Below are 17,257 nucleotides of genomic sequence, written 5' to 3' on the forward strand. Positions count from 1 at the left end.
CTATCTGCACAATACACATCTTCCCAAGAATGGATCGTAATGACTATTGTTTACAATACTTCAATAGCAATGACAATGTACTAATGCTCAAGTAAGGGTAATGAAAATAAAGTAAACAGCAACGTGTCAAAATTTGCACAAGGATTCTACTCGTATTGTTTCAACATGAATACTTTCGACTAGTAAATAATTTAGATTTGTGATAGTTACTCATTTTTAAGTTAGAACTTAAAGACAGCCCTTGTCATTTATTACCTTAAATCCTGTTTCTCTTATTGCAAATGTGTTTGTTTACACTGCCTAGCCTATACAAGATATTGCAGTAGCTGGTATAGGAACAATTTCTGGTTGCCTTTAAAAACAGTTTCCTTACGATTTTCTCTGTTATTATCATAAAAAAAAATGATCTGCCTACTGCTTACACAGACTCCAAATGTTTTTTCTTTTCATTTTATCTGCATTTCTTCTATTTGCCCCATGGCTATAATATGGTTTCAGCCATCATTGCAGGTTCTTGTCTTACACAACAATGATAGCATAAGCAACCATACTTCAGCAAAACCTAACCAAACTCTTTTCTATTTGAGTGTTTTCTGTTACTGGTTTTGGACGTATTGTAGCAGTAAGCCAAACCACGTATCAGCTACTTTCATTTTAAAGATTTCTTTCAAAGTCTCTTTCATTACAAAAACAGCACATATTAAAAATTTCCAAGCATACACATACAAACACAAATGCATTTGACGAGGTGAGTTCTCAAGATATTTCATGCGGACTCAGAGATTCAGATGTGAGCTCACATACCCATGAGAGAGTCAAACGGATTCAGAGCAAAAACAATGAAGTTAATACTGTACTCTTGCAGTGCAGGCTTGCAGAACAAGGAAAGAGAACTTAACTTTCCACAAAGATGCTGAGCAATACTCAGTCTAGTACCCTGAAACTCCTTACAAGGAAGCATAGAGCGTATAGCACGGCACACGCAGCAAGTTGCTCATCACTGTAGCCAAGTCATAGTCACAGCGCAATCCTTAGAGCTTCACCACTCTGCCTCTACCTTTTGGTGTCACAGGCAAGGAGGACATCAGGAATCTCAGAGGAGTATAAGTTCTGTACTAAAACCACACTAACAACCTGTCTCTTCACAGCAGTTCAGTAATTTGCTATAGATGGAGCTGAAATTAAACTGATATTTGGCATTCTAAACAAGATAATGGGACACACTTCCTGGCAAACAACATTTTATAGGTCATGTATGCATGTGTCACCAAAGGTCAAGTCAGTTAGAAATAGAGAAATGGCTTAATAGTTACACATTGTGTTTTCTCCCTGTCCAGGACTCATTACACACAGGTTTCATTCTGACAATATTTTGTCGAACAGGACTGTCAACAGGCTTACCAGATGAAGATTTCTTCCAAGCTTAATTACTCATTTTTTCATATTAATACCAATACTTCTGACACTTTACCAAGTTCCACGCACCTGGAGAGGCAGAGCAAGCATGGCCTTCTCTAGAGAGTTGGGCAGAAAGGACTGCTGACCTTAGTATCTGAAACGGCTTCTCAGCATTATCAAGCCACACTCTCCCATTCAGTCAAAACACTGCCCTGCCACTTGCAGCTATGCAGCCCACTAAATAGTCCAGGCTGCTGTAAAGATGCCAAAGAAAACAAGTAAGGTTCAGGAACCAGAGTAACCACAGATTAAACACATTTGAATCATGCTCTAGAGTAATGCACCTTAAAACTCTGGCCTAGACATTTTCAAGGCCAGACATTTTCAAGTTACTTTTCCAAAAGTAACTCACTGGAAATACCTCAAAGTTCACGCTCACAGTCTATACAAAAGCGAGCCTCATGTTTATCAGCTTTACCTAATAAGACAGACTACTCAGACCTTTAACTTCTGCAACTTCCTGTTCTTCACCAAAAGGAAACCAACACACCTGAGAAGAAGTATCCATTCCTAACATGCCCTAATGCCATTTCTCCAGCCAAAAAGCAAAGGATGCTTGTGCACAGACAGAGCAAAGGAAAGCCAGAGGAGGTGCTGCAGCATAACTAACCAAACAGAAATCCAACAGGCACTTCCTGTTCGCACTTCCCAGGGACCATGGCTGCAGAAAGTGCAAAAGGGACTGAACAAGAAATTTATTTTTTAAACTCCTTTCTATTTAAAGAAATAAAATCAACTTTAAGGTGAAAACACAAAAGAATTCAAAGTGAATCCCTTCTTGAGAATCTCTTTTGTGACTGAAACATTCCGGTGTGTGTGTGTGTGTGGGTTTTTTTTAAGCTTCTACAATTCGGGTTACACCTATCTTGTTCATTCAGTCTAGGGCAACTCAGGAAGTGTCAGATGGAAGAGGTGATGACAATAACAAGCCAACTGATCAATTAAGAGGGAAGGTCTACTGTTGTTTAAGGGTTGTTTAGTTTTTTGTTCTATTTTTGACACTGAACAAAAAGCATTTGATTTTATTGTTAACCTCACCTACCTAAGTCAAATGGCCTTGAAAGTAACTGAAAGAAACCTGAAAGAACAAGTTGGTTGAAGATACAACACACCCTATCTTCAATTAATGATTGAGTAAGCTCTCAAACAACTTCAATGTTCTTCATAAAACTATCTAGAGAGGAAAAACAGACTGGACATTCACAATTACTTTAAAGATTAAGAAGTGAAATTGATAGCTGAACATTTTCCTTGTGGTGACCTATACAGCCTCAAAGAAAAAGCTATACACTGATTTCACCACCACTCACTCACTCACAAATTACCTGCAAAACAGAACACTGTCATAATCTCAGTGCAAAGTTTTTTTTCTTAAAAATCATTACAGATGTTCACAAGTCCATGTACAAAGTGTTTAAGAGAACTTTAAAACTATGTAACAAGATTTTTTCTGAAAGAAGGGTCACTAAAACCACATCTGTAAATCTGCTGTCAACCTCTAGCAGAAGAGCTCCTGACAACTGAACCAAAGCCTCTGCTCCAGAAGAACAAGACCTCATGTCTCATCTAGAACTCAAAACCAGAGTTTTGAGTTGAGCTCAAAACTCTAGAACTCTTAGACTTATTTTTCCATGAAAATATGGAAGATGTACAGGGAGCGCATAATGTAGAACAGGAGGAAGCTATCCACAAGAAAAATAAATGCAAACAAGAAACAAGGACAGTAAAGTAGATGACATAGATTTGCATTCATTAAAATAATACGTGAACACCTATGTAGCAGCTTAACCACTGTACTTGATAATTCTGATATGGATATTTACTGCACCAACTTTACTTAGTCAGAAAGTTCTGATGCTTTTAAAGAGAATGACATACATGTGTGCCTACCTACCTCTCTTGGAGAGAAAAAGATATATACTCGAGAAGCAAGGCTTCTGGTGCCCTGACATTAAGAGAACATAGCTCACCTCAGCCAAGTGAATCTATCCAACCAAACTTCAGATCAACCCTCACGGAAAACACAGCATCCTATAACATGACTACTTCCCTCTACAAGCTCTCTTTTGAGTACTACTGAAAAGCACACAAATACCAGCCTTACTTACCAAGGCCCAAACATACAAATGGTACTTTCCTGAAGACGTTGTCTAATCCAAAAAGCCTAGTATACAAGGCCTAGATCCTGCCAGCATTTACACATGCCTCAATTGATGCCTATGAACAAGGATTACTCATAGACTAGAAGGTAAGTACATGAATAATAAGCATGTTCACAAATCGGCAATTATGTTCAGGTGCAATAAAAAGCTAAGGTGAAAGAGGAGAGGAGCACAGACGCAAAAAACTTTGTCACACTGCATCACAGTCACGGCAGTGAATGCTCCCAATTGGATTTTTAAGAAAGGCAAGAGATGGCCCTGGCTGCCTTTGAGGGTTGTGTGTGTTGGGGGGTGGGGGGGGGGGGGGGGGCGCACAGGGTAAGGGGTAGAAGGTATTTCTTTATTATTAACATTTTTTCCTATACATGTCCTAGTAGGCAATAAATTGCCACTTACGAAAAATAATTTTCAAAAAAGGACCCTTTCTCTGCCTGCCTGCCTGTCCCCCTGCCAGCTCCCCAGCTGACATGTTTATTGCTTTTACATTCTCGCCTCCTTTGTTCCTTTAGCTACAGGCCCAGTTGCATGCCTGGAAAGCTTCTGAATAAGGTCATAATATCCTATTTAAAATTAAATTCCTTTATCAGCCAACTTTAAAAAAATCACGATTCTCTAAAACAGAAACAGCAGCTACCCAGAACAAACTAATTAACGCTGTGAACAAGCGAACTGCTGAGCAAGTCAGCCCAGATACTCTGAAATAAGAAACTTCAGAAGTTGCAGGGGAAGAGAAGACTTTCTTTTTTTAAACATAAATAAAATGGCTACTCTTAACTTCCTGTGACATAAGATGGAGTAGGAAGGGCCTTCCAGTTGTAGTAAGTTATTCTCTATTACCCAGTAATCATACAAGGTCAAGAAAAATATCTTCCAGGGTTCACCCCAAGTAGACCCAAGTACAGGCTGCCTTGTAGGGAGCAGATTCCCCTTACGCAACAGCTCACAAATTAGTTCCCAAATTTAAACTCATTCTTTAACTATACAGCAGCAATGAATGCTGGTATACTACATGCCACCACCAACACAGCTGCTGATGTACCACAACCTGTGGTAGGTACACAACCAACACTGTACATTAGGTACTCCGAACACACACTGTGTGCCTTCTTCAACACTACAGTAACTCTAGCTTGGTTGGCAAAAATTAACATATCAGAGTAACAGCAAGTACCCCAAATCATCGCCCTTTTGAAGAGTTCAGCTCACACATTCAAAAATCCACCAACAGCACTCACCTTTTCAGAAAACCATCATTCTCTTACACTTTCATTAGAAAAGCACTAGCTGGCCTCAAGTTAAAGCTCAGTAGGTGCAAAGTTCCTATATTTCTAGCTCCTACCTCAGAATGATTCAGTCCTAGATCAGCACTGTTTACAAAAAAAACAATCTGTGACTTTCATCTTGAAGGTCATAAATAATGTTTCAGTAGTGACTACTCAGTATAATTTGGAAAGTCACAGAGGCCCAGATGCTTCAACTTTATTACAGCTTTTTTCATATAGAATTATATGCATTAACAAGTTCTGCTACCTAAAGCAATACTATGAACAATCTCTGCAGGGAAAAGTTGTGCCTGTGTGTGTGCCTGTGTGTGTGCCTGTGTGTGTGCGCGCGCAGTATTTCAAGACTGTTTATATAAAACAAATCAGCAACAAAATGCCTCCCAATGAAACATCCAAACTGTGCTGAGCACCCTACAACGCTGAAAAATGAAACTTCTGCCCTCAAGATTTACAGTGTAACAGGCATCCGAAAAAAGTGGAAAAGAAAAGAACTTACTAACGCTTACCAGCATCTTTCTGATGACCTGCTTTTTGAATCAGGAATTATTATGCTATCAAATAATAAAGGAAATAAGGAAAGTTGAATGGAAAAGATAGAGTTAACAGGAGCAAAGGAAGCTAAGACAAAAACTGGAAGAAATAAAGGAAAAAGTTGAAGGGGAAGGGGATAAAATAAGAAAGTGGTCAAAGCAAGGAGCAAAGGAAAAGAGAATACTTGGCTCAAATTGCAGGCTCCTAACAAAATTGAAGAGCCCAAAGTCACTATCCATGTGGTGGCTGCAGTCTTCACTAGCTAGACAGGAGGTCTAGAAAACTCACAGCAACACTGGTTAAGGCAACTAGAAAACGCGACTAAGATTGGTAGTTATATCATAATCTCAAGATCTGAAACTGAAGCTTTGAGAAAGGAGATCTTTAGCCCTAACAAGTAAATTGGGTACAAGCTACAGAAAGTCAGTCCAGGTTGCAGAAAGTCACCAGTTTTTCTTGTTGATCATTTCTGAAAGTGAATTTCCTGCTTCTATTCCAGAATGATCATATAAATAACAAGCTGAAAAAAATCCTTCAAAAACATAGCATACTCTGTTCTTTTTTGAAACTTCATACTCTGTTCTTTTTTGAAACCTGAAGAAAGCAGGTCTTGTGTGTGTGCAAAGCAGATACACAGCTGTAAACACTGATATCACAAAAATTGTTCTCCATTTTACACTGATGAAAACCGTGGCTCCATGAACTTACCATGGCTAGTAGTCTTTTTTTTTCTTCCTCCTTGATGCAACCGAGAACCACCACCCTTGAGAGCTGTGAACTACCAAAATACACATTTTCTTCTCTGGGATTGAGAGACCACTTCCATATAATTACTATTAGATATTTCATTGGGAATATCTTGCCTGAACCCTCGCTGGAAACTTCTTGCTTTCTTTAGGCTGAGAATTCCAAGAGATATTTGAAGTCATCAGAAGACACGGTACTATAAAGTAAGCATGGAGTATTTCAGCAATTTTAATTACTGCTCAGCACTGCAAGAAATCTATACGTCTCGTGTAATTGACTTGTGTAGATTGAAAAGCAGGCAGGATTCACAATTTGAGAAATCCTGCAACAACACTGGAGGAGCTACCCGGGGAATTAATAACAGGTCTGGAAAAAAAAAAAAACCCAGACGCGCTGCTCTACTACTCCCACTCTTCAATTTTAAGTGACAGAAGAGAGCATAAACTGTACTTAATTGCAAAATTGTCAGTTCAGTCCTTGAGTTAGTAAATTACGCTTTTACAACTTCTCTTCATTCACATCTCTCTTCCTTCTCTGAGGACATACGCTGCCAGCTCTTGTCTTCTCCAACCATTTCTATTACCTTTTTCCTCCTTCCTTCCTCCACCTCATCCTATAACCTCTGAAGCCTCCCTTTCTTGTCGCTTACCCCTATAGGACAGCATATGACTCAACCTCCCGACTCAACATTTCACATCCTTCTTCCATGGAGTCCCTTGACTGCTCACTAGGTCCAGGCTCTTCCTCCTACTCTCTAGCTCCTCACCTGTTCTCTGGTCACCAGCCCAGACCCTTTTCTTAGGGACAGGAAAAAGGGAAGTCCCACAAACAGCTGGGAGTGGTTTGGCTCCCAGCTTCTCTGGGACAATGCTGGATTGCAGCATTTCTTGTGCACTTCTGGCCTCCGTGCTGCCATCAAGAAAACTGAATCCCAGGTCTCCATCTCTTAACTTTAGACACGCAGAGAGGCGATTATTTGTTTCTCTGCTTGCTTTTAAATGCACTAACAGACCATAGCAATATTTTAAATTTTACCTAGAATATCTAATTTGAAGTCACTATCTGAAACTATTCACTCATTTTTTCATAAAACACATGGAGGAAGTTGACAGGATCCATTTAAAAAGCTACAAAAGTTTGAAGTCTAACTTTAACTTCTTCCTATTCCTACAAAGGCCCACACTTACTTACTGGACTGGAAAGTAACACTTCGGCAAGCTATTCAGCAACCTACTTCGCTCGAGGATAAGGAGCTCAAAGCACCTTTGTAGCTCCACAAGCTCTTCCCAAGTACAAATTACGAGTCTGATACCTTAACGAGCCCACTTTTTTTTAATATCAAAAAACTTAAGTGCAAAACCCTGACATCATTTTAAAGCAGTCTAAAGCCTACACTGTCCAGAGAGATGTCTCTCCTGGTCCTTCAATTACATTTAAAAAAAAAAAAAAAAAAAACTTCTTTAACAGTACCTGTCACAATGAAATATCTTCCATCATATCCCTGGCCACATCATTTCATATCACAAGAGTCACATTACATCAGCAGTAGTATGAAGTATCGGGACCTCAGTTTAGCAGAGCACCTAAAGGTAAGCAACTTTGCAGAAGCTGCTTAATTCCACATGAAGAGATATATCATACTATCAGGATACAGGATTTTCTCACATGCACGATGGACTTTGCCAAATCGAGTATTTAATAACCTATCAGTTCACACGCAAAGAAATTTAAGTAGGCAATTGGAACACTACTTAAAGGAAAGAATGAGTCCCTGTACAAAGTACTGAGAGATTTTAAACCAGCAAAACATCCACTTTCACATGGAAAGAGCCAATTTCTCACAAGAACATTTACACAGAAGTGTAAGGTAATAATCAAAGGCATTTCTCAAGGAAGAACTAAATGCTGTCCCTAAACATGACTAAGTAAAATAAAGAAAGCAGTACTCAGGTTAGCTTTGACAGAAGATAGTTCCCTGTTAGATTTTTGCACTGTTTACTAACACTCATGCACAATATTCTCTAATTAGAAACAAAATAAGCTTAAAAACTTCATTCATAAGCCACTGTACAGTTTGGTATTCAGCATGTACAATTAGCACCAACTGTAAATGTCAAATATGTTAACTGCAGACTGAATCGGGGAAGAGTTTACGAAGAAAAGAAAGCTTACAATGTAAAGACACCATTATCCATGTTAGAGGTCTTTCAGCAGTTACTGGGACTCCCAATTCTTTCCCTTTAGCAATCAGAAGGGCTGTTTACTTCCTTTCGTGTTGCGCAGATAAATACTTATAAAAGTGTCAGCTACACATTATCCAGCCAGCTACAAGAATTGCCTATGTAAACAATAGTCTAAATTTCCATCACAGTTTATATATTATCTTTAAAGTCTAATGGGAGATTATATTTAAAATAAGAAGAAAATGACAACATAAGAATTTTTTAAAAGCTATTCCACAACTGAAAAACACAACAGAAACCCCAAATGTGATGACATCCTTCACATATATTAAAGCAGAAACAGAATCACTCTTTCACTAGTGTAGCAAACAGACTGTACATACAGACTCCCGCAGCTTTGAACGAAATTCTCTTGCTGATTATCTGCCACTTTCCCTCACTCACAAAGACACCAGATCGGAAAAGAAATCAACAAATACAGAGAGCAGTCATTGGTTATAAATATTTTCCATCTCCAGCAAGCGTTCAAGAGATAGAGTTTATATTAGCCTGCCTCTTCCAAACAAGACTATAATTAAGTGTAATGCTGTAAATTGTCATTTTTCATATAGTAATATGAACTCCAAGAATTAATCCATCTGGATAGGCTAAATTAAAGGGATATTTAAGATGTGTGTTTTTTTTTTTTTTTTAACCCTAAAGAACATACGTATTTTATGCAAAGCATGCTCAGGACCATTTCACCTAAGTATTTTAAATTCACAGTACAACAGTTGTGTTCACTACTGCACCCAAAGAAGGGAGGAGAAAAAAAAAAAAAAAAAGGACATTGACTCATCTGCCTTCAACAGCGAGAAGCGGTTCAAGAAACCTAAATGGCAAGGAAGGAGCAGATGGGTGGCCAAACTTCCTACAGTGCAATATTAGAATGAAACCCAATTACATCTGGGCACAGGTTCAGGCAAGAACCTTTCTACTGCAGTTACCCTCAAACATTAATTCTTTCCATAATATATTCGGGACAAGCACTTCCATAGGTCATGATTACTCAGAGGTGTTCAGCACACACACATGCAGCCTCACGATTAGTTACCATGAGTCCTCCTCAGCAGAGCAAGGTTAGAACACACACAACAGTCCTTGAAGGATCAGGGCCTTGACCTTCATATATGCACGACGACTTACTCTTAAGGTCACTGCTAGAAATATCTTCCTATTGCTAGGGAAACAAAAAACATAACTCTTACAAAGTTTGATCTTTATTACAACTGATAAATGGAAGCAACACAACGTATTTAAAAAAGCAACACATCAGGGGAACATCCCTGCGTGAACGTTAATACAGCTCGGATTAGCCTGATGAACACATTCATCCAAGGAGCATATAACTCATTTGGCCAATTAAATTAAAATACTTTTCCCTTGGGAGCTCAGTGTTGTGAAATATTTTGTAATTCTGACTTGCATTTTAAAAATGAAAATTATTACTATATAAAACATCGATTTCATTTTTTCCTGCCACTCATATTTTTTGCCTTTGTTTTTAAGGCTGGGGAATGTTAGCTGGTCCAATACCATTAACACATTCTCTCAACAGGATAAGACCGAGCATTAATCTAATCATACAAGAAGATTCTGAAAGGCACCAAGCGCCCTCATCTCCCACTCGGGTCAGAGGACATCATGCTAGAAGCGTGGAAGACTCTTGTTCAGCCTATTTTTCCCCATCCCGTGAGGTCCGGCCATACGTTCATTAGAAGAGTCCATACGCTGTAATACACTGCTATAAAACAAAACACACACCCTCACGTGTTCCTCAAGCTTAGCAAACTCTTATTGTCAACACCATAATCAAAATAAAAGCAGAATACACAGTTCACCTACGCAGGGACTATTCTCCAGATAGAGGTGGCATTTACAGAGTTTTATTTCCTTATAGAAAGTATAAGCTATGTTAGAGGCAGGAAGCCCTTTCAACGTGCACAGCCCCTTCTGTAAAGGGGCAGTCACTCTGCAATTCCCAGATCTAATTTTTAAAAAACAAGAAGAAAAAAAAAAACCCACACTACCAGCCCCCCCGGGTACGCTCCAGCAGCGGAGAAGCCCTGCGTGTTACTTGGACAACCGCATGCTCCGTACCACTCACCGACAACGCTGCGTTAGCATTCACTTCAGCTGGAGCATTTCTCATCTAGCAGCACGGCTGCACTCGCAAGGCCTCCAGGATTATCGCTAAATCGGTTTTTCTCTTTAAGGCGAGACACGGTCCCAGTGAAAGCCGGCCGCGGCGCGGCGCGGCTGGCCCGGCGGGGCGGGGGCAGCACAGCCCTCCGCGCACCGCACCGCACCCGGGCGGGAGCCGCAGCTCCACCGCTCATCCGGCCGAGCAGCGGCACCCGTTGTTTTTCCGCTTAACCCGCGAGCCGGAGTTACCGCCGCACACAGCGCCTCCGGCTCGCCGCCGCACCCCACGAAACGCCGTTCGGCGGCTGGGGCAGCCCCCAGCCCCGCCGCCGCCGAGCCGGCCCCGCCGCCGGCCCTTATGTAACTCCCGGGGACCCCCGGCCCGGCCCGCACTCACCGGCGGTCTCGGCGGGGGGCGGCGGCGGCGCCCCCGCGGCGCCGTTCAGGTAGAGGATGGCGAGCAGGTGGGGCTGCGTCTTCTCCAGGGCCACGCGCAGGTCCTGGAAGTGGTCGCGCTCCTTGGCCAGCAGCAGGGCGATGAGCAGCTCGGCCTTGCCGCCGCCCGCCGCCTCCAGCTCGCGCAGGTCGCGGGGGCCCAGGGCGCCGGCGGCCTCCAGCAGCTCCACCACCTTGTCCACCTCGGTCATGGCCGGCGCCAGGCTCTGCCGGCACTGGGCGAGCAGCTCCTTGTGCTTCGGCTCCATGGCCGCGGCGGGCCGCCGCCGCCCCCCGCCCGGCAAACTTCGCCCGCCGCCGCCGCCGCTCCGCTCCGGCCCGGCCCGGCCCCGCTCCGGCCAAACTTGGCGGCGCCCGGCGGGACCGGCTCTGCCCCGCCGCCGCCCCCCTGCCGCGGCGCACCGGGCGCTACCGCGCGGGCCGCCGCCGCCGCCGCTCCGCCTGGCCTCGCCGCTGCCCGCGGGGAGCCGGCGCGGGCTGCCGGCGCGGGGCCGGCTCGTCGCGGGCAGCGGCGCCCGCACCCGGGCCGAGGCGCCTCAGGCAACTTCTCCGCTCCGCCCGCTGCAGGCCATACGGCCGCGGGCCGCGCCGCGCCGCGCCGGGGGCGGGGGGGGCCGCGCCAGCCCCAAGCGCCTCCTCTCATTCGCGGCCGCACGCAGCCATATTGGCTGCGCACGGCTGCCGCCTGCGCCGGCGAAGGGCAGGGCCGCGCGTCCCCCGCCCGCCCAGCGCCGCGCCGCCCGCGCAGGAGGCGGCGGCCTCGCCCCCAGCAACGCTCCGCCGCCCCCGGCCCCCGCCCGCCCTCGCTCCGCCAGCCTCGGCCGCCCGCCCCGCGGGGAAGGGGGCGGGGCCTCGGCGGGGGGCGGGGCCGCGCCCTGCGCCCCCGCGGAGGGAGGCCCCGCCCCCCGCGGAGGGAGGCCCCGCCCCCCCGCGGAGGGAGGCCCCGCCCCCCCGCGGAAGGAGGGCCCCGCCCGCAGGGCCCGGGCTGGGTTTGCCGGCGGAGTTCAGCAAGTCGAGGTTTCTGTTCGTGCTCAGGTGGGACACACAAAGCTAGCGAGGTATTACAAGGAAAAAAACAAAAAAAAAGAAGCAGCGGCAGCCGGTACGGCTATTTATTTTGGCAGAAACATCACAATAACAGCAGGCGGTTTGGAGCTTTGTCCATCAGAAGTTACGAAATTAAAAACTTTTCCAACAGAGTATCTGGACGTCAAAAGCGCCTGTTAGTTTTCCTTCGTCCGAAACGTAATTTTATGAGTGTTATCACGAACAGCCCGGCAGCAGGTAACTCACCTGCACAACGCGGCTTCCCCGGGCTCGGCAGCAGCAGGACGCAGCTGTTGGGCCAAGCAGAAGAGCAGTGACAACTTCCCCAGCGGAAGGTAGACTGTCCGCCAGCATCGCTTAGGCCGGACGGTCCCCTGCTCGGCAAAGGACTGGTGGCACTGACTACGGGACGACCGCCAGCCGTCGTAATCTTACATTCACGCTTTATCCGAAGGACTGTGTCTTACCTGGGAGGGCGTTTCTGATACCTTGCAAAAATATTGGTGGCAGGAGTGACGCGGGAGGAGCAGCACCGGCATTTCTGTTGTATCCCCAGTCAGTCTAGTAGCAACTGGCGTTACCTGAAAGTCCCCTGTCCAAATGGCTGTATGTTTTGTTTAGTGCCCGAGAGCAGCTGGACTCAGGGAGGTACAGGGGGAAGCAGTTGTTCCCTAAACTTCTCCGTTAAAACACTAATTCAGAGAATTCAAGTGCTGAACTGAATGTGAAGTGGTATTACGTTATTCAACAGATGATGATGACATCTTTCATATGTGGAAATAGCCTTGGGATATGTGCATAAATGTGACAGGGATTCTAGTGCGATACTTAGCCGAGGCAGACAGGAGATTTAGGGGTTTCTCTCTAGTCTGCAGAGCCACTGTTGAAAACAATGCCTCTCAGACCTTGCAGAGATACCGTGATTTTGAAACAAGGTCTTTTCACGTTTGGCCCGTTGTTACTAACCCTCCTGTAGATCCCTTCTTATTTTGCATCCATAGGTTTCTAGCAAGCATTTTTACTAGGCAAAATATCCAGAGATTAGCTCTGTTGGCTAGCAACTGATCCCTGCAAACTGCGTTCTTTCTAGACTATTTAAGTATATCAGAAAATCTACCTATTGCTCTCCAACTAGTTGGCTAAACTTAAGCCAAGAAAGAGGTAGCATGTTCCCGAAATACTGCTTAACACCGGCAGGCGTGAACTGTGATTTTCAGCTCAGCAAAACAGTTGCAGTTGAGACAGAGCCCAGCGGCGCTGTGGGCAAGCCGTGAAAGCTGCCCCGCGTCACCTCCCGCGCAGCAAAGCGGGCGACGGCCGCAGCACCGCGGCAGCACCCGCGCGGCTGCAGCAGCGCGTGGTCAGCGGTCGTGCGCTCAAGGTCTTTCATAAGGCAAATGCACAAGAAGATGCACTCCCTCCCACAGTCTGCTTTGCTCACAGTTCAATTCGGATAAATTTCTCATTGACATTGCGTGGGTTCGGCTGGCCGGCCGTCGAAAGAAAGAGGCGCCTTGCGGTTGGCTCAGGCACTTGACCCAGCATGGCCTTTTCCCAGCAAATGCAGGGAAAACCGGATAAGGCGTAGGCATATGTGGCATCTTTCAAGACTCAAACTATGAAACGTGCAAAATTTATTTTGCCAAAAGTTTATGCAGTGGTCAAAACTTGAGTGGATCATCACAGCACCCCAGAAGGTGCATCCCTACTGCCAAAAATATGACAGCAAAAACTAGGTAAAACCCTTCGGTTCCCCTGCCAAGTTTTCAGAAAAAAAAAAAAACAACCTAATCTGTGGAGTACATTTTCAAGACTAAGTCACCAAAGAGCAGATCTCTGACATGCAATCAAAGTCTATGAATTGCACAGAAAGAATAAACAAGAATTTACCAGATTTTCATTATTACCAAAAGCAAGGTGCTACCAAAAAATCTCTGGTAGCAATATATATATTTTCTTAAATAAGCGAAAGGGAGGATTTAAAAGAACATAAGGAAATGTGCACCACTGACACAGGATGTCGTGGGCGCTCTGTATAGAAATGGATTCAAAACACAACTTGACAAACTAACAGAGAAAGATCAGAAGATTTTCTAAGCTGCAGGTTCAGAAACTAGACTAGCGGGGATATATGTTTGCATTAGGAAAAAAAAACATGTACTCTCAGCATGTTAGGCTAACAATACCTTTGATCAGACTTAAAGGAATCATTCTTACAAAATTTCAGGCTAAACAGTTAAAAGTTAGGTTGTGAAAATAATGCTTATTTATAAGCAATCTAATAATTAATCATACCAGTCACATGTACAATAGTTCTAGTTTGTTATTTATTTTGTAACATTCATAAGTTACACAGGAAGTTTGAGAAATATTTGGAGAATAAAATGGGGACTTAGAAGGTAGAAATTGGATTTATATTTTTATTCAATTTTGTCCGTTCCTTTCAGAAAGAAAGAGAGAAACACTAGTTTCACTATTCAGAACAGAAGTACTTCAAATAAAAATAAAAGACTCAAGGCTTAAGAAGGTGTCAGACTTTGGGAATGATTTTCAAAAGCAGAAATAGTACTTTGAACACTCGAGTATCTGCTTGGTATATCTGCAGCTGAAAAACCTCCCTCTTTAGATCTGAAATGAGGACTGTGAAGTCGTTTTAAGCCCTTATCTTGCAGAATTCTCTGTTGGGAAGACAGCATCCTCCTCGGCCCGTCCTTTAGATTTCACAGTTTTCAGAACTGCAGCTGAAGACTATTTTTTCAATGATATACATCCATATAACTACATACAGTATATGAAATTCCAGAAAATTCCCCAAGATCGACTGCAATATAAAAAGAACATGCATTTTCAAATATTAAGAGCAGAGTCAAGAAAAGTGGGAGTAGGATTCAATCCTTAGTGCAGAAAGATTTTGTTCCCGTAATTGCCTGCATACCTTTTTTACTATGCAAGTATCATCATGCTTGTGTATGCAAACTCAGCACCGAGTTTTCGGAAATATAATGTTGAGTGGCTTATATTCTAAATGGAAATTAAAAAGAGATTCAAATTCATGCAACCAAGCATGATTTCTCAGTTAAAGTATATATATCTTCCAGAGAAAATAGAGGCCTTTAGACTGGAAATGGGAAGATTCTGACCACCACGATAATCAGGCAAGGGGAACGGGAAGGTTCGGAAGGGGAAGGGGAAAGAGCCTACCTGTCTGTAATATGGATTTTATATGAGAGAATATAAAACATGGAAGGTGCAATGGCGGGGACTGTACCCACTGAGTCCTGGCAGTGCACCTATCCTCCAGAGTACTTGCTTCCAAAAGCTGCTAGGTGGTAAGATTTATATTATACACCAGTGATCCACATCCTGAGTGACGCTATTATATTAATTTCTGATAAGACACCTTTTAGAAACATCTGGGCTTTAACATACGTTTCTTACGGTCGCTGCAGTACCTGCGATAGTCTTCTGTGTAAGCACGACATCTGTCACTCCTCCTCAGACACTTCCTCCTCCTCTGCACGTACCTGCTTACCACTGCTGTAGCCCAGCAGTAGGTTTGCTGCTATAGTTTTACTGGTAAATCCCCTCCTTAGTATCATCAACCTGAACTAGCCCAAAAATCTAATGCCCCACAAGATGAGGATTTTCTTTAAGATCAGGAAATTCTTCTTATTATTGTTATTATCAAACACATGGAGGCATCTTATTTGCTTTTTGCTTTTGGCACCCTTAGGATTCAGGTCTTCAAGCTTCCTTGGCAGCCATGCAAGCTAAAAATGTAGTTTTGTAAAGAAAGCTAAGCTCCTCACAGAGTCATATGACTCAAGGAGCCCAGGGGTCAGAGAAACAAAATATTGAGAGATTTACAGTAAGTTGGTGGAGGCTGACAAACAACACTGTAGATGCTGGGAAGGAAGGAAGGTTATACGCTCTCCAAGACAGGTACATGAGAAATACAAGTGATCTTCCAGGCAAGAGTAGAGCTGTCTAGATACAAAGTAAACACATTAGATAAGATTTTCTAATGGGCATTATCCGAAACAATAGCAGTTAAGTGGTTCTCAACAGAAGTTTATTTTTTCAGGTTGATGTAACGTCGAGACAGTCGATTAGTGTTTTCAGGATAGGAAGGTTCTGGTCCAATGGGTCAGAGGATCAAAATATATAATTTACCCATAAAAAAGAAAAATAAAGGCCCATAATATGAGCACTCTCTGCACTGCCCAGGCAAAATATTTCAGCTGGCAGTATGACTTCCAGAAAAGGGCTATGCCCGTAAATCCTGATCCTCGGCGCTCCTGCTGAAGCTGCTGACTGAGGGAGCAGCTCTCGGGCTTTCCCAGGAGCACAAGGATCATTTGTCTTCCTAAAAACCATGAACTACCGGAAATGGTTTAGCTTTTTCTCAAGTGTGTTCCTATGACACACATTACGAAGGAGAGCAGACCAAAGGGTTGCATGGTTTTTTTGTAGCCCTTAACATCTATTTCATCTTGCACTGCACAAGACCGTTGTAAGATGGTGATGATTTTGGCTCACTCCCGCTGTGGGCAGGGTTTGATCTGATAATTTAAATTAAAGAAAAGAAGATGAGACAATTTCTCCAGTCAACGTCAATGGAAACAAAGCATCCTGTCTGCTGAAAGTTTTTTTTAAATTCCCTGGGCAGTTGAAAAAGCAAAAGCAAATTGAAATAATCTATTTTACCTCAGTAACTACAGTTTTGCCTATTAAAAGAGGACGAAAAGTCTTCCTCGAAGGCAGAGGACTTAGCAGGAAGGGGGTTGTGGGGAAGGCAGGGGCAGGCATCGAGGCTCCTCCTGGAGCTGGAGATACACACCATCACTGCTGTTTCTCAGACGACTACTTCCAGAAACAGGCAGCAAAAGCGAGCACAGGCTGCAGCACTGCAGACCTGCCTTCCTGCAGGATCCTGCAGGGCTGCAAGAATTTCACCCTACGCACACCTCCCTACCACCAGCCTGCTTCGAGCAGGCCTGGGGACGCAGTTCACTTCCTCCAGCAGACCGGCTTAGCTTCCCATGTGGTTGATGTCTTCTGCAGCTGAGCAGATGTTGAAACAGTCCCTTCTGAACGGCTGTTCTTTGCAGTTTGCTATTGGTATAGTTTCTAGGATAACAGGTCAGTTTTGGACTCAGGTCAAGAGAGGCTGTCCATTTGCGTTTACTTTTTTCAGCACTGATGG

At 43.9% G+C, this 17,257-nt stretch overlaps 1 protein-coding gene across 3 annotated transcripts in view; it reads right to left on the minus strand.

The window, feature by feature from the left end:
- DLG5 (discs large MAGUK scaffold protein 5) overlaps positions 1-11,316 on the minus strand; it is a 119,111-nt gene extending 107,795 nt beyond the window's left edge. Inside the window, exon 1 of one of the 3 annotated variants that reach the window (XM_068950519.1) lies at positions 10,946-11,316. In XM_068950519.1, the coding sequence (XP_068806620.1) occupies positions 10,946-11,252 (307 nt within the window). In that variant the 5' untranslated portion in view covers positions 11,253-11,316. Of the gene's footprint in view, positions 1-10,510; positions 10,678-10,945 lie in introns of those variants that run through there. The other 2 variants (XM_068950517.1, XM_068950518.1) reach the window with 2 other exon arrangements.
- Positions 11,317-17,257: the final 5,941 nt, after the last annotated feature.

The sequence above is a fragment of the Struthio camelus genome, chromosome 7 (genome assembly GCF_040807025.1).
Source record: "Struthio camelus isolate bStrCam1 chromosome 7, bStrCam1.hap1, whole genome shotgun sequence".
Taxonomy (NCBI): Eukaryota; Metazoa; Chordata; class Aves; order Struthioniformes; family Struthionidae; genus Struthio; species Struthio camelus.